Genomic DNA, 23303 nt, shown 5'->3' on the forward strand with positions numbered 1-23303 from the left:
AGTATGTTATCTTTTCTCATGGCTTCTGGTGAGGTTCTTCACATACTCACTCTGGACTAGCCTCAGATTTGGAGCAAGGGGTTGTTTTGCCTTTTCTTCCTCTCCCTCACCACGCTCTCAGACCTCTGACTGCAAGAGAGCCCTCCTTGAGTCGGGCACCCTTTGATTTAAATATATGGCTGTGGGCTATTTTATCCTCTATAAGACATCCAGGTCTTCACAGCTCACCACCTATCAGCAGAGGTGCAATCAGTCACTCGATATGCCTATCACCAACTGTCTCTGGCCACCCTGCTACTACAACAACAGAGAAACTCAACCGCATCATGCAGGCTTCCCTCCCTAAATACTTAGAAGAGAAGACAAAGAGATTGGATTTATACCCCGCCCTTCACTACCCAAAGGAGTCTCAGAGTGGCTTACAAACTCCTTTCTCTTCCCCTCCCCACAACAGACACCCTGTGAGGTAGGTGAAGCTGAGAGAGGTCTGACAGAAACTGTCCTTTCAAGGACAGCTGTGATAGAACTATGGCTTGCTCAAGGTCATCCAGCAGGTGCAAGTGGAAGAGAGGTGTAGGGAGGATTAATGATATGGCACAACAGTCTTGATCCTACTACGTCCTGCCTCTGTTAACATAAGGTAGATCAGTGACTTTGGATCACTAATCCTGACCTTTGCCACTGCAAGCATCTTAGGTGCCAGGAGTAGCTTGTTATAACTGGTAATTATGCTATGCAGACAGAGAAAGGAATCTTTACCTATAGAACATCGTAAATGTGGCAATTGTGCTGCCTGCTGTTTGTGTCTGGAAATTTCTGAATTTTCACATCCTAGCACAGGGAATTTTAAACTTTATAATTTCACTAACTGTAATACTAGACATTGTATTTATTGTTTGATTTGCCCTTGCCAACTTTTATACATAGGATGTACGAGGCCTGTTAAAACAAGAGTCCTGGAACATAAATCACGCCTTAAACATCAAGTGGCAGATGCCCCTTTAACTAATCATTTCTCCTCCATGAAACATGCTCCAGAAGACAAGATTCTTTGTACTTAAAGAAATTATAAATCATTTTTATAATAGGGTGGATATTAATAAACTTTTACATCAACATGAGGCATGTTATATTTCTTTATTTAATACCCTGGAACCTAATGGTTTAAATCAATATAATGACTTATCATGTTTTCTGTGAATTACTGCATGTATACTCCTTTAATGTAAGGACAGAGTCTCAAAAAACTTATTTCTAATTCTCAAGCATGACTTTTGGTAGAGGACTGTGTCCCTTTAATTAGCCATGCCTTTTGTGCTCTATAAAACTTTGCAAGGCTAAAGAGTGACTGAACGTGCTTTTCACTTTGGAGGAAGCTTGTAGCTCATAAAAATTTTTTTTTTGCAGCGTTCATTGAAATAGAACTTTGGATTAAAACTTTGGGTAAGAACTTTTCACTTCTTTGAGACTCTGTCTAATATGAGATTACTAGCATTGTAACCTATTCTGTTTCTGCTATCTTGTATGTTAGTATGTGGCAACCTTGTGCTGAAAATTGTTGTTGAACTCCCTGAGGAAGATTCTGAAACAGAAGGATAGGAGGAAGACAGAGCACATCTTATAAAGAGACTTTAAGGAGTCCTCCCTTTTGAAACTTTTATTTAACAGAGGAGGACTATTATTAATTATAAGGTTGTACAATAGCTTTTGAGATTCTTGGAGATGATATTTGATATTTTTGATATCTCTTATATTGTGAATTGTGATTAAGATGATTAATTATATATGTAGAAATTATTGTAAAAATATTTTTCAAAAAATATAAAATTATTTATGATATGTTATAATCATCTGTGCATGGTAGTTGTATGTTGGTAGGCCTTCGGTTGAGGCAGTGCATGTTCCTACCATCTCAACCTCCCCTGACCGTAGTAAGTCTACAGCTGCCTACTATCCTGCTAACATCTAACAGGAGGTGTATTGGACTGCTCTGGAGTAATGTATGTTTCTTAGCTGCCATCCTGTTTTATTTAACTGGTTTTCAGTTATATATTCATTGTATTTTATTCATGTTGTGAGCCACCTTGAGCCCACTGTGTGATAGGGTGGGATATAAGTGCAATAAATATATAAATAAAGGTGGGGGGAGGCTAGCAACAGAAGACCATGCATGAGGATTTGGGGTAGAAAGAGGAAAAAGACGGTACTATAACTGGGATAAAGACTATACTATAATTAGGATGACACCATCAAGAAAACACTGTATCTTAAAGCCACCATAAAACAGCCTCTTTGGAGAATCTCAATGTCAGTGCCTTCAGACACACAAAACACAGGCCCTGCAGGGCTTGAAAGTTCAAAGCACTTTGAATTGGAAGCCTACATATAACTATTGTAGATGTCTGCTATTTATACTGGTGTTACATGGTCCTAGCAGTGTATGCCAGTTAATATTCCAGCTTCTTAATTTTCAGACAACTGAAACTTCTGACCTTCCTTCAAAGACAGCTCCGCATACAGCCCTTTCAATACAGTGGTTACCAGTACATGGATTACATAAGCAAGGTCCTCATCATCAAAGGGAGGAAAGACAGGCCAAGTTGTACAATCAAACTCCTGGCTGCCGCCACCTGAGACACATTTGGCTTCTAGAATGCTTTGGGGGATGCTGTTGATGTCAGCCTTCCTATTGCCAAATGTATAAATCAACTGCAATAGTTGTGTCTAATTGCCTTCTGCATTGGCAATACATGGTATTTCCTTGGCTTAATCCAGAGGTCCAGGAAACAGCTAGAGTCCAGGTGGAGGAAAACTGGGTTGAATCAGACAGAACACAGTTTAAAGGTACTTTTAAAATCTATGGTGTACTACTGATGGCAGCAAAAAAAGGCAATGTTTCTCTAGTATGACTGGAAATTCTCATAGTCTTCCAGAGCAACCTTTTCATGTCATTAAAGACTATTACCATCAACTCACTCTGGGAGGAGGGGCAGCTTCTCTATGTCCTGCTGTGATTGTTTTGGTAAACCAAAAAAAATTACTTGCATCTTCTCTAGCCAGGATTTACAGTTAATGGAAGTCTGAAAGAGGTATCACAAGCATCTACTTGTTCACTTTTGATGGACGGGTTTCAACTACTATTAATATGAAGGTGTGAACAAAATTTTGAAGGCTTGAAATCTACCTTTTGTTCTATAAGCCATGCCCTTTGTAATTTGTAAAATAAGCTCAACCAGCTTTGAACTTCTGTGGTCAAGCCCTTAGAGAATGGTGCATTAAAGCAGCAGTGGTTCATCTGCCCTCTGCAAACCAACTCACCCAAATAATTACAGGGTTGTTTCAAATAATCCTCTTTGGGCAAGATAGGACAACCCCTGGAATGCTTGGATAAAAATAATATTTTGAATTCACATCAACCAGGATACACAGTAGAATTCAAAATCTAAATTGGATGGGTAGTGATTTTGGTACATCATGTGCTGAGTATCTTTGTGAAACACTGGACATTATGGGATGTGATTCTACTTATTATTCTGAAACTTGCAGCAGCATCTGATTCAATAAGACTATCAAATCTCTTCAGACTACTTCAGTGGATAGTAGTTGGGAATACTGTTTGGCAATCATTGTGCTAGCTGACAAGTTATTAGCACAGGGTAGCCCCGAGTAACTACCACTCTAACCCATGAGAGCTATAGGTGCTTTTTAACATATTTATTTACCTCTGGTAGGATAAGACAATTTGGAGTGTGTGTGGGGTCATCACTGAGTCAATGATACCCACCTCTATTTTCTCTTTTCATCAAATGCAGGAACAATAGTTCAATCCCTGGAATGAATATATGATCCACACAGTTATGGACTAGATCAGGACAAACACACTGAAGTTTATTCAAGAGAAGATGTATGGGGGTCCAGTTTAAGGCTGAGGGGCTGTCTGTTTTACCTGTTCAGGATGAAAGACAAAGTCACAGCCTGGGTGTTCTCCTGACCTTACACCAGTTTAGGCGAGGGAGCCAGCTGTGATCGCTTTTCTGAGACGAAGATTTGGCCTTATTATCTACATCGTGGTAATCTTTTGTATAAACTATTGCAAAGTGCTCTCTATAGGGCTGCCTTTGAAAACAGTTCAGGAGCTTCAGTTGGTGCAGAATGTTGTGGCTTATCTCTTTGCAGACAGTCACAGCCTTGCCTTCTAGACCCCAGTTCAAAGTGCTGGTGAAGACTTTTAATGCCCTGAAAGGTCTGCAGACTGTGTGCTTTCTCACAGTGTAAGAGAGGAAATCACTGCTCCATGTCTCAAAGGATATGAGGTCTATATGGGCCTCAGATAATTTATTTTCTCCACCATAGTACGAGCTTTGTGGAATTATCTGCTGCTAGAGGCATGCTTGGGTCCTTAACTGTTGGCTTTACAGCAGTTTGTTAAGAGGTAGCCTCTTCCATAGGCGTAATCTTCGTGGGGGCGGCGGGGCGTCAGCCCCCGCCGAAATTTTCAGGAAGGTGCTCAGCCTCCCCCGGGAGCCACCCTTGCTCCTAGCAAAGCAATGCCTCTGGCCCAGCCCCAGTCCCCCCCGGGAAATTGGAAAGTCTACACCCTTGGGCCCTCTTCAGAATGGTTTTGGTGCTGGTTAGTGGCCAACAAGCTGTTTTTACTGCTTTTCTTCTTCTGCATTTAATTACAGTAGTGCAGATTTTAGTTTGGTATTGTCATGATTTTAGATGTTTAATTATTTCTATTGTCATCTGAACTACATATTTTACAACTGTACACATTTGGATGCCGTTCCAGTGGTAAAGAATGTATGGTGTCTGCATTTTAATCAAAAGAAAAACTCTGAACTAGTATTACATAGGAAATATTGGTACAAACACATTTTGTCTTTAAAAAATTAATATTAATGGCAGTCATAAGGCCAATTAACATGGTTCTTTCAGCATGGTCAAATATATTGACTTGATTAATGTAATATGTAGGAAGAATTTTACAAGAAAACAGATGTGAAAAACTATAGCAGCTGATAAACACATCTGTGTCAATTCTAATGAGGCAGCATAGGACCCTTCTAGGTCCAAAAACAGGACAGATAGAACAAAGTCTGATAAGTAACCAATACTGGACAATATTCAGATCACGATATGTAGAATCAATGTATTTGATACTGAATAGTTCATAAATAATAACGTCATAAAGATGTGTCCAATAAGCTACAATTAAAATATGTAGTTCAGTAACAGGATTATCAGAACAAGGCGAACAGCTAATACAATTGTAGATTATAGTTACCATTACTTGGGCTGCACTGAATTTTCACCTACAGAATTTTCAAGGTGAAAGAGAGGGAAAGGTTAACTGAAAGAAGACCCTTATTTATCCTTTTCACACGGTGTTCACAGCTGCTGCTTTCCTAATCTGAAGACTTTTTTGTCTTAATGTAAGCCTGTGAAGATAAAATGTGTAGCTCAGTGAAGATGTCAAACATGTCGACACTTTACCTTGTAACCGCTACATGTCAGTCCTGCATTCCGCTTTGCCAAGACACACTTCATTCGCAGGAAAAAAGATCTTTCTATTTCATACTCTGAAAACAAAATGCAAACATTTCAAGGAGCTTTTTTTGCCACTTTGATGGGGGGTTTTGGTTGTGAAAATAGAATCTTAATTGTTTTAAAGAGATGATAGGAACATGAAAGCAATAACAGGAAGTTGTCAAGTATCATAAAACTACCTTCTATTACTTTCTCAATTGCTACATCCTTTTTATGAGGACATATTATATGGATACACAGATTAAAATCCATTATCCCATTTTTTACAGATGCCCTGCAGACATTCTAGTATCAGAATGCCTACATGTGATTGGGTAACATACTGTAATCCTATGCAGAGCTACTCCAGTCTAATTCCACTGACAGGGCAATGTGAAGAACTAGAGTTGCCAGCCTCCAGGTGGGGCTGGAGGTCTCCCATAATTACAATTGCTCTGTAAGGGGGTGTACACTGGAACAAAGTATCGCAACTTCAAGTATAGGCTAGTGAGTTCTGAACTTGCTGAGACTGAGAAGGAAGAAGATCTTGGGGTTGTAGTAGATAGCTCAATGGAAGTGTCAACTCAGTGTGCTGCAGCAGTGAAAAAAGCAAACTGTGTGTTAAAGATTAGTAGGAAAGGGATTGAAAAGAAAACAACCAATACTGTAATGCCCTTGTATAGATCTATGGAGCGGGCTCATTTGGAATATTGTGTACAGTTCTTGTCACCTTATCTTAAAAATGACATTTCAGAAAAGTACAGAAGAGGGCAAACAAGATGATTAGGGAATTGGAGCACCTTCCCTACAAGGAAAGACTGAGGAGTCTGCAACTTTTCAGTTTAGAAAAGAGACAACTAAGAGGAGATATGATAGATTATAAAATTATGCATGGGGTGACAAAGATAATGTTTTCTCCCTCTCCCAAAATACTAGAACTCGAGAGAATCAGATGAAGCTGATGGGACAGACAAAAGAAAATATTTCCTTGCACAGTGAGTGATTAAAATGTGAAATTCACTGACAGAGGATGCAGTGATGGGCTCAGGCTTTAAAAGGTTTTAAAGGGGGATTAGACAGGTTCATGGATGATAGGTAGCTACTAGCCATGGTGTCTAAAGGGAACCTCCACTTTCAGAGGTAGTAAACCTCTGAATCCCAGTGCCAAGAGGCAACATCAGGGAAGAACCTCAGCCTCTATGACCTGCTGTTGGACCTCCAGAGGAAGCCGTTGTCCACTGTCTGAGGCAGGATACTAGACTAGGTGGACCACTGGTCTGATCCAGCAGGGCTGGATCTCAGTTTCAGATATCAGTTTCCCTGGAGAAAATGGCTGCTTTGGAGGGTGGATTCTGTGATATTATACCCCAATCAGGTCCCTTTCCAGACCCCTCCTCAGGTTCCACCCCCAAACCTCCAGGAGTTTCCTGACCCAAAGTTAGCAACCCTACTAAGTACACTTTCCTCTGAGTATGCCCCACTCTGGCCCCGTTCACACGAGGCGATTTGGCCCGGGAGCGGGACAGTTCGGGGGCGGGTCAAACCGGCGCGATCACACCACAACATCTGTAAAGCGCCGTGATACCGTCCCCGAACTGGCCCTTTCCCGGGAAAAAGCGCCTCAAACTGAACCACCTACCTCGGTGGTTCAAACAGAAGAGGCGCTTCTTCCCGGGCGTTTGATCGCCGGCGCGACTTTGCGCCGGCACAAACCCGGGCCGGAGCCGAACTGCGCATGTTCCGACATGCGCAGTTCAGCCGGCTCCCGGTTAGAGCCGTCTTTTCTCTCCGGCGTTTGATCGCGCCGGGGAGAAAAGGCGGCTCGGCCGGGGGATCCGTGGGATCCCGCCGAGCCGTATCAACGTTGTCGCGGCTTTTAAAAGCCGCGCCTTTTCCCCTGCGTGTGGCAGGGGCCTAAGTAGACCTGCTTAGGATTGTGCTGTTAAATCCCTTAGACGGGTTAGCCTGTTTAGGACTGCACTGCAAGTTTCTAACTGGGACTTCGTGAGAAAAAACAGAAAGAGGGAAGGAATACAACATGAGCCTGACCCTAAACTGGGCTCATGTAAATCCCAGCTGAATGTTGGTTGTGTCATCTGAATGTAGCCTGAATGCTATCTGAATAGAATCCTTAACGTGTTCTCTTCAAAGTGTCTTCCAGTAACTTCAGTACTTTTACTGTGTTTTCCCAGTTTCAGAATGCTTATTAATAATAATTACTTAATATTGTTTGGCAACTACTTTTGTATAAAAATGTGAATTATAACAATAATTACTCAAGCACAAGAAAGGAATACCGTCTTAAATACAACAACCCAAATATCATGATTGAAAACAGCTGTAAGCAAGAAACTAGCACTTCTCCTAGCGGCTATTTATGGGGTTTGCTGGGGAGTAGAATCCAGTGAACTGTTTTTTAAAAAAATTACATTTATACCCCGCCCTCCCCACGAACGGGGTTCTAATCTGTACTGCTGTTGATAAAGTATTTGACATTTTAGTGCCACTGTCATGAGATCAGGATGTACAGCTCACATTGTATTCCATTATATCTTCTTATAAATTGTCTACAAATATTAACCACATATAAGCTGTACAATGCACATGTAAATCCTCTAAATTATGGCTTTCTTGCAAGTGTACTGATGAAATCAGAGAAAGACTCTTAAGCCCTGTCAGGGCTTTTTTTGTAGAAAAACCCCAGCAGGAACTCATTAGCATAATAGGCCACACCCAACAGCAGAAACTCATTAGCATATTAGGCCACACCCCCTGACAGTGCAACTCATTAGAATATTAGGCCACATCCCATGCCTTCCCTTGACTTGCCCAGGCGCCCTGTGGCTGTGGGGAGCCTGGGCAAGCTGGTCCTTGGACAGGCCGGGGGGAGGCATGGGGAGGCATTTAAATGCCTCCCTGATCCTTCCAGGGGCACCCGGCTCGCCTGCCTCGGAGTCGCCAGGGGGGTCACTCTCCAGGCCTTCCCTCTGCAGCCACGCACACAGAGGTTTTGGCTGTAGTGGGCGTGGCCAACTCTGAAGCCAGTTGGAACTCCGTTTCTGTGCGTTCCTCCCCAAAAATAGCCCTGAACCCTGCTATATCTTAGTGCTGCTAAGTATGCAGACAATCCTAAACTGACAGTGCCATCCCAAGCAGAATTACATCCTTCCATGTCTATTAACTTCAATAAGGTTTGAATCCCCACTCTGCTATGGAAGGAGGATAGGCGATCCTGAGTCTGACATGTACTCACAGCCTAACCTACCTCACTGGGTGGCTGTGAGGATAAAATGGAGAAAATGCTGCAAGCCACTTTGGGTGAGAAAAGAAGGGTATAAATGCAGTTAATTATCTTGAAGAACTACTACCAGTCAGAAAAAGCAATATTGGAATAGAGGAACCCATGGTATGACTCTGTATGAAGCAATTTCATAGGCTAATATAAGTCTACTCACCCTCTGAATATCTCAGGATACTGGTGAAACACTGGAGATACACAGCTGTTTAATATACATTCAAATATTTCGATGAGCTACCAGTTGTGCAATTTGTGTGACCCTTTCTCCTTCCCCCTAAGACCAGTTCAATACATCACAGAGCATGCCCTGAGGTTGCTAGACTAGTGTAATACACTGCCTAGCTAAAGATAATGGAACACTCTGCAGATGGCTGGTTTCTATTGCCTGTAGGCCCATCATGAGAGGCAAATGTCCCATCAATCTCCACACAGATATTGGGCATGATGGAATGAAATTAGATCAGTCTTCCTTGTGGTCTCTGCCTATTTTGATGAAAGATCACTTAAAACTTCAAGATGTTTTGTTTTTAGGTGGCCAGCAAACAGTCATCAAATATCTTTCTCAACCCTGTAACTATACCTATTCTGTAAGGTAAAGGTTCCCTTGCTCGAAAGCCAGTCGAGTTTGACTCTAGGGTTGCGGTGCTCATCTCTGTTTCAAAGCCGAAGAGCCACCGCTGTCGGAAGACATTTCCGTGGTCATGTGGCCGGCATGACTACACACCAAGGCGCATGGAATGCTGTTACCTTCCCACTGAAGTGGTACCTATTTATCTACTTGCAATGTCTTGCTTTCGAACTGCTAGGTTGGCATCATGAGAGGCAAATGTCCCATCAATCTCCACTCTAGGGTTGCGGTGCTCATCTCTGTTTCAAAACCGAAGAGCCAGCGCTGTCCGAAGACATTTCCGTGGTCATGTGGCCAGCATGACTAAACACCAAGGCACACGGAATGCTGTTACCTTCCCACCGAAGTGGTACCTATTTATCTACTTGCAATTTCTTGCTTTCGAACTGCTAGGTTGGCAGGAGCTGGAACTAGAGACGGGAGCTCACTCCATCATGCGGCAACTCGGGTCTCGGACTGCTGAACTGCTGACCTTCCACAGCCTGCAGTTCAGCATCATAACCACTTGAGCCATCGCAGCTCCTACCTATTCTGTAGTTCTTTACTATATACTACAGGTATAAAATAGTAAAGACCTATTCTGTAGTTCTTTACTATTTTATCTGTAGTATAAATAAACTCTTAATTCAGGGAACAGGACCTAAAGTGCATTTCCACTAAATAAAGATGAGGCAAGCATTCACATATGATCACTATTATAAAGTTTTAAAAACAGCTGGAGGAGGAGGAGGAAGAGGAGATTGGATTTATACCCCACCCTTCACACGGAGTCTCAGAGTAGCTTACAATCTACTTCCCTTCCTCTCCCCACAACAGATACCCTGTGGGAATAAGAGAGGTCTTTGATAACTGCTCTTGAGAGAACAGCTCTGAGAGAACTGTGGCTCTCCCAAGGTCACCCAGCAGCTGCATGTGGAGGAGTGGGGAATCAAACCTGATTCTCCCAGATTAGAGTCCACACTCCTAACCACTACACCAAAATGGCTAATGTTGTGAGACTTTGGCACAAAAATGCCATTTTGATATAACCAATACTTAAAAACTGTTGGCTAGGATCCCATTTTGAATTATAGCATTAGCACACTAAGTACATCTTCTCATCTTTTTTACTTGCATATGATCATTTCTTGTAAAACTACCTTGTAGGAGATGAGGATGAAGAGGCTGGTGAGCTGTTAGAACTGCTGTCATTTCATCATGGTCTGATGGATGTATATACTCATAAATACTATTACCAGTGAGTTCCACCTGTTGAAAAGACATTTAACAGGGCTTTTTTAAAGTACTATTATTCAGAGATCTCTACATGCATATGATTTATACATACATACTGCATTTCTAACACTCATGTGACTTACTGAAGCAAAACAGCTGTCAAGCTATAATCATAACCTATAGCCCACTTTGTCTGACCATTGACCACAATGATTCAGTCGCACTATACATCATCTGAAGACTGATCTATGTCTATACCAATTACAACATACAAATGTTTTCTTTCCTATTAAGAATAAGTTTATTGAAAACTCCTCTAGTGATGACCAGTGCTTCTCTACTCACACAATTATTGATGAAGGATGAAAACATGACAGAGAAGCCACAGAACCTTTTTTGCTCCCACAGCTTTTCACAGAGGAAGATAATTTTGAGCCAACAGCATACATGCATGGCCTTTTAAAAAGCACACCTGAAATGGTGTCAATTAGCTCTTTGGTGGGGAAGGAGAAGCACTGGGAAGAACTGAATAAAGTGGAACTGCTAGAATCAGTCACAGAGATATGCCACAAAGGATTATTTCCGCGTATCACCTCAGTCAAATATAGTATCTCAAATTAACAGATGAGAAGACTGGAAGCAATGGTCCATAATAAAGCATAATATTTGATGCTGGAAGTATAAAAATGAGAACTTGTATTTACAGAGCCTTTCTACAGTACAATGATTCTCGAAATGTCTATCCAGTCTACTTTGTCTGCAACTAAAATAGAGTATATGCTATCACAAACTAGCTTCCAGCATGGCTCTTTTTGTAGAAAACGCCCAGCAGGAACTCATTAGCATAATAGGCCACACCCAACAGCAGAAACTTATTCGCATATTAGGACACACCCCTGACAGCACCGCTCATTAGCACATTAGGCCACACCCCCATGTTACCAGAAGTGTGGTTATCCAGCCACACCCACCTTTTGCTTGTTATTCTGTTTACCTTGTTTGTTGTCAAAACCCTGGGCTTTTTTGTAGCAGGAACTCCTTTGCATGTTAGGCCACATCCTAATGAGTTTCTGCTGTTGGGTGTGGCCTATTATGCTAATGAGTTCCTGCTGGGCGTGGCCAACTTGAGAGCCAGCCAGCTGCCCTGGGCCGTATGGGTAGGGCGGGATATAAATCCCAAAATAAATAAATAAATAAATAAATAAACTCCGTTCCTGCCCAAAAATAGCCCTGGCTTCCAGTAGTAAAAAAGTAAGCTACTTCCTGGGGGGGAGGGGGAACAAATCAATTCAATTTCACTTGATTAAATACATATATATTTGAAGACTTTGGTATTAAATACAAATATGCTAATGATCCATTCTGCATGAATTTTAACTCTTTTTTCCTATAATCTGTATCATTTCTTTTTTAATCTTCAATTCTTGTTTACCTTCACATACGTGGTCACATATTATTCTGTTTTCATTCAGCAAATATAGTACAGACTTTTGAGAGTTTTGTTATAACAGACATCTACATTCTTTCCTCCTAACTTGTACTTGACAAGAGTAAAACTGTATCAACAAAAAAATTCCAGGCACATCAGCAACTAGTATAAACACCAAATCAATACTTGAAGCCTGTATTTACAATCAATGTCAAGATGTCCAATTGTTTAGCACAGCCCTAAAGACCTTAAAGATGAGGGGGGAAACAAGAGTTTAATCTACTGTTTGGATCAGTTCTACTGATTTCCCAAGATATGTGAGTTATCCTTTTTAAGAAAGTGAAATCTATATTTCACAACAAACTGTTCCCCCCCCCAGAAACACCTCATATCTATTTTTGTATTACTCATAACTGTCCATACAAGTGAATTCTTCCAGGCCTTCTCTTCTCCATTTACCCAAAGACCTCTACTGCCCATAACAGGACTTGAAAAATCCCAGTCACCAGATCACCATGGCATCTAGAAATTTCATTGCAGTACCTAGTATTTTCAACAATTATTTTATTGTGGCATTTCAGCAGTTCTCAGTGGAAATACAAATACTGAATCCAACCACTTTTTCTACTGATGAAAAGGGGAGGAAGGGGTCCCCTTTGACCACCAAAAGGGCTATGTTTGGGATCATGGGACCTGCTTGCACAAAAATAATGTGAAATGAGAGTTCTAATAAGGAAAAGAACTGGCAGAGACTGAGCAAAATAGCTGGCTGGAACCAACGCACAGTTTACCATTTTGCATCAGAATGACTTGTTGTATGGCATAAAGACAAATGTGCATGCAGTTCTTGTCACTGTTTGTTTGTATGTACTTAACTGTTTGTATGTATACTTAACTCTACACCATTCAATGGCAGAAGGCAAATTCATTTCTTAACCAGTTGCCTTCTATACTGGCTTCAATATTCTATTAAATGGAGATTTTGAAAGCAATAATAGAATTATGGGAAATTGGGGAGAAGTTAGGCTGGCTTTTTGGTTTGTTGATGACAACTAGGGTTACTCCTATATTTATTTATATACTACAACACTTTTGTCATAGCTTTAATAAAATATAAAAAAGGTTTTATGGTATCAACCATTAGAAAATATGGTCATTAAAACTTGAAAAACCAAAGGATGAAAAATTAGTATGGTCCCTAAAGCCAACGATTTGTCAAGATGTGGTCCATAACCATTTGGTAGTTAACCAGCCATTTACACACTCTTTTGGTTGTATCCTGTCATTTCACATCTAACACCACTGTACTCCTCCAGTACAAAAAATACACACACCCTGTTTCAAGAGATGGCTTCTTGCACAGGAGGAATGTACTGCCATTAGCAAAGGTAGGCAGTACCTTCACATCAACACACATTAAATGCCCAATGAAAATGCAATAATGACTCCACAAAGGACCACTCAGGACTTTGAGATGCTGGAAGGTAGAAGACAAAAAAGCCAAAGCCACCCTCTTTGTAATTCTCCTTTAGAATCATCAAAAAGGCTAAAAGTCATGGAAATACCTTTGGCTGCCCTAACAAGAGAACTGAAATAGACTGGACTGCCTTCACCCTGCAACCATCACAGTTCCTATGTAACTCCAGTTGTCCTGGGGTCCAAAAGGTTCTGGCTAGTGGACAGAATTTTTCAAAAGTTAAAGCACACTGGAGATTAGCAAATCAATGATGGAAAATAGAATTGATCTATCAGGCATGTCTCCTAAAAATGAATATTTAGTTGGTTAAAGAAAACTAGGAAGTTCTGATGAATAAGTGCCACAAAGTACACCATTACAGCTCCTGATTCTTCTAGTGAGTGAATTAGTACAACTGGGAATGGGATGTAACTTTTAAAAATTCTCTGCATATTTAGGTAAAAAATCAAAGCAAAGACATGCATCTTAGTTCATACCAAGAACAGAAGCCTACAAAACTGGAAACGGGCCTTCTTCAAGAGCCATTACGCACATGGAAATAAACACTCTGATAGTTATTGAATAATCAGTAGTATCGTACAAAAGTTTCAGAAAAATGTAGTTCCTTGACAGTGAAAACATTCAAAGTTGTCAAAGAATAACTTTGGTAGCAATCAATTATTGACTAATTATGTATAAGCATTTTTCATTTTTCAAAGGAATTACAGATATTGGATCACATCCTAATTCTATTTACTGTCTGATGCTTGAACTCTAAAACATATGCACTGGGAAGTAAACCCTATTGTTTCCTACTGAACTTGCAGCTAAGAAATTTTGCTTAGTTGCTTTTAAAAGGAATAAATGTAGTAGTGCCCTAAAACCCAAAACGCTAACTCTTGAGCAGAACAGTAGTAAACCCAGTTTTACGAGTTCTACCATAAACATATAAAATGCTTTACTGAAAAGGCCATAAGGCTGGCAAAACTCAGGAAAAATTACCCTAAATTCCATGTGAGCGCTCATAAATCTGCCCCCGTTTAATTTTTTCCTAAAGCACATTTACTATAAAACTCAGCTTTCCTCTGCTTTCACAGCACCTAACACTACTGCATACAAACCAAAGCACATAATGGAAATCTCCACTTTTTTCAGAAGCGAATACCATTAGCACTAGGGTTCTGGCCAGCTGCAAATCTTCCTCTTCAAAAAAGAGTCAGCACTTCTTGCAACTGCATAACAAGGAAGCTACACTGTATTCAGCTTCCAAGTATGATCAGGTTTTGCTGAGACTCAGTTGTCTCCTCTGGCATAGAAGAGGGTTGGATTAGCAGAGCACTGTGTAGATTATGCTCTTAATTTCTAAACAAATGTTCATTTTGTGACAATACCCTTTTAAAATGTAACTACTACATTAGGTGGCAAGAAAAATGTAAAGTAGTTTTCTTGCAATGAGAAACACTTCGAAGTGTTTAAAATAAATAAAAAAATACAAAGAGAAAGAAAGAAAGAAAGAGAAAGAGAAAGAGAAAGAGAGAGAGAGAGAGAGAGAGAGAGAGAGAGAGAGAGAGAGAGAGAGAGAGAGAGAAAGAAAGAGAGAAAGAAAGAAAGAAAGAAAGAAAGAAACTTCATTCACTGGCAAGACAATATCACCACATGCCACTTAAATATCAGCATACAACAGAAAGACAAAAACTTGCTCTTACCTGGGATAAACCTAGATGAACAGAAGCTGTTTCTGAGATGTACATTATTTTGCCATCAGATGCTACCACAAAAACAAAACCATCCAGAGTCTGTAAAAGAGAAAGAAATAACAAAATCTTAGAATTTATAATGTATAGTCAAATTCCTTGTCAGAGGTTTTACATTTCACCCTACAGAAGAACGTATACCTAAAAAAGATATTACCCAATGAAGATTATTATACACACTATTAAAAAATTGAACCTAACTCCTTCTCCTTTTACAGCAGCAGCACATACGTTAACTTTCTCATGTTGATTCTGGTTATTTTAGTACTTAGCACAAATCCTGAGTTATGCGGTTCTTGAAGGAAAAAACAGACCTATAAACCTGTGTTTTATTGATGAATTGGCTGAAACAGCTTGTCACTATTTACATTTTAATGATACTCTGAGTGATATTTTAAATTCTTTTTAGTAAGAACTTTGTGAATGGTTGTAAATAGTTTACCTCATGTGATTCTTTTCAAAGAAAAAAATTAAATAAAAGGAAGAAAAACAATCATAAAATAATTTTAATGAAGCCATGATTTCACATAATTTACTGAAGACATTCCTCAAAAGATAAAGGTACCTTTTTATAATTGTTTATATGTGACATTTTATTGACTTATTATAATTTTGCATATTCTCACCAATGCAAATATATATATATATATTAACCCCATTACTTAGCACATGTTAAAATCAGCATTCCATCTAACTCAAGATTTATTTCCAGGTATCATGAGGACAAAAAAGAAAGTCATTTCCACCAAAATCCCTGAAAAATTCACAGCCTCCTCTGATTTTGATGGTAGAACTTGTATGCTTGTTTGGCATGAATAAGGTTCTAGGTTCAAGCCCCCATCTGCAGTTGAACAGGATACAGGCAGTACAATGGGAAAAGATCCCAGAGCCATGCGCCTAATCAGAGGAGACAGTACACCAGAATAGGTGGAAAGAGGTCTGACTCAGCACATGGCAACTTTATATTTTCCTTTCAATGGAACCCATCTCATTGAACCAATACTTAGACCTGACTAAATAAGATTGCCATAAACATTGGAGTATAGAGCAAAGGAGAATTACATCTGAAAACGAACACCATTTCTTAATAACAAAATAAAACAATTTCCTTTTATATTTACTAATTCATATTTTAAGATGCTGGAGCAAGAGGAAAGAAATAAAGGGCTAAAGCAAAGGGGCAAGTTCAATATTACCCCAATAAACAATATTCCAAATTATTCTCTGGCCTACTTTTTTTTACGGCATGTAATTGGAACCAGCTTACACTTAGGTTTCAGTTTTTTCCTTGTTCAGAACATAAACAAAACTTTGTAGGAGTATTAACATGGGAAAGAAATCACTGCTTTCTGAAATAAAACATTGCTCATAAACTAGCAATTTGTTCCCCAGCATCACAGTTAGCCTGCATCAGCACTTCATTAGAAAACCTTACTTTCGGTGGCTCTTCAACAACATATACATTTCATTTTGCTCAAAGGCAAAATGTGTACATTTTGAATAGATTAGTCTGCTTTTGCTTTTGGTTTTAAAATACTATTCATTTCTGCACTTTCTTGCTGAGACTCAACACAGAGTCTTCGGAATTAAGATATAAAAACCACATAATATTACATCATATTTTATATTCTACAAAATATTAAGTGGCTGATATATTAATAAACCATTCTGTAAATCAAGGACATTTTACTGATTTCATTAGTTGTTGTAAGACATCTCAAGAGCAGGAGAAGGGCAATCAAATGTTTTAAATAAATAAAAGTCATTACGTTTTTTACCGCATGAAAAAAATTGTTCCAAACCAGTTTAATCATTGCTATAGAAATAATTCTGGACTAATAATGGAATATCTTGGGAAGAATTACTATGAAATCTTAAATGCACAGATTATTTTTGTAATCCTGTCCTTTAATTCCCTTAACTAAATTCACACCACTTTTCTCAAAACTGACTTATGCAAGAATGTAGTGATGAGATAAAAATCAATTAAAACCCTTAAATGAATTTCTGGCTCAGCAAGATTATCTTGGAAATAGAACTGTTTGCAGAATAAAAGACAAATTCAAACCATTATACAGTTCATACTACATTAGAGTCAAAACAGTGAACATCATGGTTAAGGAACAGAAACAATTCTCGTTACACAGTATCTGGTGTTACATACTGCCAATTATGTATGTTTTAGAAGACTTTCCTACATATCTATCTGCATACTGATACAGTTAAAGCTGGTTGAAAAGCTTAACAACTGAAGTGTAAGAAGAAAAAATCCAAAATCTGTACAGATATCTGAAGTGCTTCAGTTTCCAATTGTGACTCTGAAATCAAGCTGTAGGCATTCTGAAACCCAGTTTCACCTATTTCTCTCTAGGATCATCCTAGTGAACAGTGAAAACAATGGACTACAATACTAAATATTAATATTTTCCAGTAAAAATTATAATTAAATGATTGCCTTGTACTGCACTTTTAAAGTTAAGTGGGTAAGCCTGGTGGAACCAATATAGGCAGGCCTGGGTAAGGAATATAGGCAAATACTTTTATGGAGACTAGGGTACATATCTGTCTAACCTCTTTTCTGTGTTGTGATTCACACAATGGGGAGCAATGGAATTCCAAAGTAGATCAATCATAATCTGAACGACTGTTCTAACTGCTAACATCAATGGGAGATCTAATCCAGATGTTCACCTTCCACCACGGGAGCCATGCTGCCTTTTAAAAGGCTTTCCCTCCTGAGCAACTGAGAGGGGACTGACATGCAAGGCCTTTTTAATAAAATAAATAAATGATGCTGCTAGCCAGTGGCAAGCGGGAATTACCTACAAATGAAGAGCAGAAGAGCAATAGTATATGTATTTTGACTGCCTTCAGGCTACTGGGCTTTCTTGCCTATTTGCACCATATGATTTATGGCCATGCTTCATACATAAGATCATTACACTTTTTATTGCTCAGCCATTCATTGGCACCTCAAATTCTGTAGTCACAATGGTATATACGGATTAAAAACCTCAGATTTGCCCCCCCCCCAAAAAAAGCACTGAAAGGGTATTGTGTTAATCATGACATAGTGGTTAAAATGTCAGACTAGGATCTGGGACACCCCAGTTCAAACTTCTCTCTACCATGGTAGCTTCATGTGTGACTTTGGGCCATTCAAACACTCTCAGTCTGACCTACCACACATGGTTGTTGTGTGGAGAAAAATGGAAAATTATGTAAGCCACTTTGGGTCCCATTGTGGAGAAAGTTAAATAAATAAATACACATTAAAGAGGTACTACCTCAACTCTTTTACATAATCTGTGTATAGCGAAGGCTGAAACTAAACTGGACTGTGTCTTTCCCTTTTGCCCTGGGCAAGAGACCCTCACTCTTTCCACAGGCCAAGGGCTCGTGACTTACTTAAAAAGTGGTGGTGGTGGTGGTGGAGGAGGAGGAGGAGGAGAGTGCCATGGTGACCCTGTGGGGTTTTCAAAACAAGAGACTTCAGGGGTGGTTTGCCATTACCTGCCTCCGCATCACAACCCTGGTACTGCTTGGAGGTCTCCCATCCAAATACTAGCCAGAGCCGCCCCAGCTTAGTTTCCATCTGACGTGACTGGGCCTTTCTCAGTCCACAGACCGTTAGAAGGAGAGAGATACAGTTGGTTTTAATGGAGGGGTAGGGTTTCCAGATCCTGACTGGGAAACTCCCGGAGATCTGGGGATGGAGCCTGGGGAGGACTGGGACCTCGGTGGAGTACAGGGCCATAGAGTTCACCCTCCAAAGTATCAATTTTCTTCAGGGGAACTGATGTCTGTAGTCTAGAGATGAGTTGTAATTCCAGGGGATCCCCAGGTCCCACCTGGAGGCTGGCATCCCTAGTTAATACCAACGCAACAAACTCGAAAAATTAAGCCGCGTGAACCCTACCTGAAGCAAATGCGAGCCCAGCTCCTTCGCGACGTTATCCAGGGGGCCTAGTCTGCTCGGCTGTCCCCAGGCATCCCCCAAACCTGGAAAGGAACGGAGAGCTCTTCGTTAACGCGCATGTCCAGCCCTCAGCGGGCAAGAGGCCTCTGGATGGTCGTCTGCGGGCGGAGAACCAGCCTGGGATTTGCGAGCCTCTCCGCCTCTCTGCCCTAGGTGGTCTCTTCCACAAGAAAGATCGCTTCCATCATTCCATTTGGGTTGAGATTAAGTAACGGCTGAAGTCCGCCACTGAACGAGCAAGCCTGACTGGGTCACCTGTTCCCCAGGTTCAGCTAGTATTTGGGAGCAAATCCCACACAAAGTAGCATAAGCCTCCCTGAAATCAGGGGAACGCGCCCCCCTCGCCATTTCTCACCCCTTCCACCACCCAGGCGCCCACAAGACCTCGCGGGCGGCAGGCCTCCCCCCAGTCGAGGCCAAGGCAGCCGGGCTACCCTGCGGTGTCGCAGGAGGAGGATATAAGCCTCTGCCTGCCTGCTGTCCCTGCCGCTACTTGGGATCAGTTCTGGCGATTTCAACGCTTCCCTTTTTTTCATCGCTCCTTGGCGTCCAGGGCTTTCCTTCTACGGCTTTTGGTGCGTGCGTGTGTATAAAGCACTCGTTGCTCCGGTATGAAGAAGTTGCCTCCCTCCCTTCTCCCCCCCCCCCCCCCCATTTCTAGGGTGTAAAATCCCCCCCCCCTTTCCCCTCAGAAAATACTTTCACGAGACAGTCTCGTCAAGCAGGATCGACGCTTGTCCCTTGGGAGCAGCCTCGATCCCGCACACTGTTTTCCTCCCTAGTGGCGGTTCTTTCTTTTTCTTTTTTTTAGAGAGGAATTCACTAGAATATTTATTAATTAATAAAGGAAGAGTACAGATCTCAAGGCAATCAGTGGCTCTTCTTTCTAATGATGCCACCCAAATAAAACAAAGCCTCGAAGGCGAGAACCCTTCAACTATTCTTTAAATTGTTAAAGGCAAGTCAACTGGAGGGAAATTACGTGTACAAAAGAATGCCCACTTTTAAAAAGACGTCATTTCTTATTTTCAGCATCTTCGTTGTAAAAATCAGTGGGGTGGACGAGGTGCGCCTCAAAACAACAGAGTTCACAGCAGGTCGTACACCACACAAGTCTTCGGGGATCCTGCTGGTTTTGACGTTATCATCGCGGGGGGGGGGGGCTGTCACTGTGCAAGATCTGAAAGTGCTGAACATACAACATCTTTTATAAAAGCCACCTTGGGCAAGCAAGGGTTTGCATTCAAACAAAACAATTCAGTCTCCGGAGTTGTCTTCTCTCCCACCCTCCTCAGGCGGCAAGGGTCAAGCTTCCCTGGAAGCCTCAGCCTGAAGCACTAGCCCTGTTCTGCAAGGAGGCATGTGTTGGGTAACACTCAGTGTATCTGGGGTTAAATGTTTGTTTATGTTACTCACAGGAAGTCACATGTTTCTCATGTAACCAATGTTCTTTAGATGTAGAAAGCCCGGGAATTTTCTCCCTGATCTAGGAATTTGATTGGGACTAAAGTGTCAAGGTGTATTAGCATTTTATGCCTCTCTTCCTGTCTTTGTTTGGTGTTCTGAACAACAAGAAAAGCAGCCACAATCTCTCTCTTCTAGTTTTGTCTTTGTAGAGTAAGGATGTAGCAGATTTTGCTCTGTTGTTATTTTCATCCCAGGCCCCGGTCACACGGGCAGGAAACTGCGCGGGGGGGGGGGAGCGTGGCAGTTTGCCCCGGGGCAAACTAACGCGTGGTAAAGAGATCAGACCTACCGTTGAGGTACCGTGGAGGTTCCGTGGAGGTTCGTGGGAAGGGAGAGGTGCTGATCGCAAGACAATCCCACGTGCAAAAAAGAAGCACGCGGTGCGGCAAACTGGATGGGGTTTTTTGTGTACACCACGACTGCGCATGCTCCGTTGGGTGCTTGTGCGCATCTATGGAGACGTGGGGGAAAAAAACTTTTTCGCAAGGGGACATGGGCAGGCGCCGGATGCCTCCGGAAACGCGATCAGACGCCTGCCCTTGCCCCGCAGTTTCCGGAAACTAGTATCTCCGAGGTACTAGTTATTTGCTGCGTGTTTTTGGCGGGAAGCCTCAGTTGAGCCACGGAAGTGCTACGCTTCCCAGATGTGTCGGTGAGATCGCGCCTGGAAACTCCGCCTGTCTTCCGTCGCTCTAGCGTGGCTAATGCTCCGTGTGACCGCAGCCCCAGTTACCCTTCCCATGCAAGAATTTAGTAAAAACTTTATATTTTAATCACACATGGACTCTCAGTCTGAATTATTTCATCCCGGGACTGCTGTACTATCTTATCTCTGCTAAATACCATTTTTTCAATATCTCACTATCACCCAACAAAGGTTATGGGTGCCCAGATCGCTTCAGCTGCGCCAGATAGCTAAGCAGAGTGCAGCACCCAGACTTGGAGTCAAGAAAAATCATGTGTGCTGGAGTTTTCTAAAACAGAATTTTTATCTTAACTCGCATTGGATTTATGAGATTCAGACAACATCCTGTTTTCTTCATGAACTTGTGGAACCAGACTAGCTGCCTGTGTTTCCAAGTCGGAGAAGCCTGTAGTGTTTGATCTGAGTTCGTCTTCTTCCCATGCCGAGTGAAAGAAAGAAGGAAAGGGGGTTAGACCGATCCTGCTGTTTCTACTGAAAAGCTTAACCCCGCGCTCACAAAACATCAACTGTTGTCCTCACCACTCTCAGGTTTCAGTAACGTATAAAAAGGAGAAATCATAATGTCTGCAAATAAGAATCTTGCTTTTTTTCAATATCCCCACCTTAGACTCAAGTAATTTCTCTTGGTGGGAAAGATCAGTAAAGAATGCCCTTCAGGCTCATGGAGCTATTTCCGTGCTCACTGAGGATCCGCCTGCAGCTGGGGCCGCTCTTGAAAAGTACAGAGGGCACGATGGATTTGGGGTGTCTTTAATTATGGGAACTGTGAATACTAAAGATAATCAGGAACATTTAGAGTGCACGTCCACGAAACAAATTATGTTGAGGCTTAAGCAAACTTATGCTTCAAAAAACGATGCTAATTACTTGTTCCTTTATCAAAGATTTATTAAATGCAAAAATGAGAAATGATGAGCAAAATGACTCTTTTTTACTAGATAGCGGAAGTGCATATCACATAGTCAATTCAGACAAATGGTTCTCTAATTTGGACCTGCTCTACAAGGGGCAGAAGGCAAAAAACTCTCTGTAGAGGGATGTGGTTCAGTTAAACTGTATGCCTTGAACGATTGCAATGAGATTGTGGAAATCCCACTCAGAGAATGTGTTCTAATTTTCCAAGCCATAAATAATCTCATATCCACAAAGAGAATCATGCAAAATGGTCTTAATATTGATCTCAGACCAAGCCATGGAAAAATTTGGAGTGAAAATGGATTTAATGTGATGCTTGAAGAAAAGGATGGTTTTCATTACCTGAGAAATATTGCTGATACTGATTTAGATGAAATGGAAAATGATGGGCTGGTATGCCAAACCAGATCAGCTGAATGCAACCATAAAGACTGTTTATCCACGTGGCATGTAAAATTTGCACATATAAATGTGAAAATTGTGGGAAAGTTATTGAAGGAATGCAATATTGAAGCAGAAGGATGTGCTGTCATGAGAAATGGCTGTGATGTTTGCCTAAAGTCTAAAGCCACAGCTCCCTCTTATAAAAATAGAGCTCATGACCCCAATACTAAGTTTCTAGAGTGCGTGTACTCTGATTTGGTTGGTCCAATAAAGGAATCTGCTGGTGGCAACAAGTATTTTGTCAGTTTTCTGGAAGGAAAATCCAGATATGTCTATACCTACCTGCTTAGGAGCAAAGATGAGGTGCTTGACAAGTTTAAATGCTATGTTGCTGCTGTTAAAAACAAATTTGGCAAAGCGCCAGACGTGCTGTTCACAGATAATGGCACAGAATACTGCAGCAGTGAGTTCCAAAGATTCATGGAACAAGAAGGAATTGAACATAAGACTACAATTCCTTATTCTCCTCAACAAAATGGAACG

The 23303-nt window shown here is 41.1% G+C and overlaps 1 protein-coding gene across 1 annotated transcript in view; it reads right to left on the minus strand.

Moving 5' to 3' along the window:
* Window positions 1–23303, minus strand: part of SIM2 (single-minded family bHLH transcription factor 2) — a 40078-nt gene that overhangs the window by 15251 nt on the left and 1524 nt on the right. Inside the window, exons 2-5 of the mRNA XM_015417832.1 lie at window positions 19229–19331; window positions 15262–15351; window positions 10595–10703; window positions 5497–5582 (exon numbers count right to left, since the gene is read on the minus strand). Coding sequence (XP_015273318.1) covers window positions 5497–5582; window positions 10595–10703; window positions 15262–15351; window positions 19229–19331 — 388 coding nt within the window. The remainder of the gene's footprint in view (window positions 1–5496; window positions 5583–10594; window positions 10704–15261; window positions 15352–19228; window positions 19332–23303) is intronic.

The sequence above is a fragment of the Gekko japonicus genome, unplaced genomic scaffold (assembly GCF_001447785.1).
Source record: "Gekko japonicus isolate JY-2015 unplaced genomic scaffold, Gekko_japonicus_V1.1 scaffold242, whole genome shotgun sequence".
NCBI lineage: Eukaryota > Metazoa > Chordata > Lepidosauria > Squamata > Gekkonidae > Gekko > Gekko japonicus.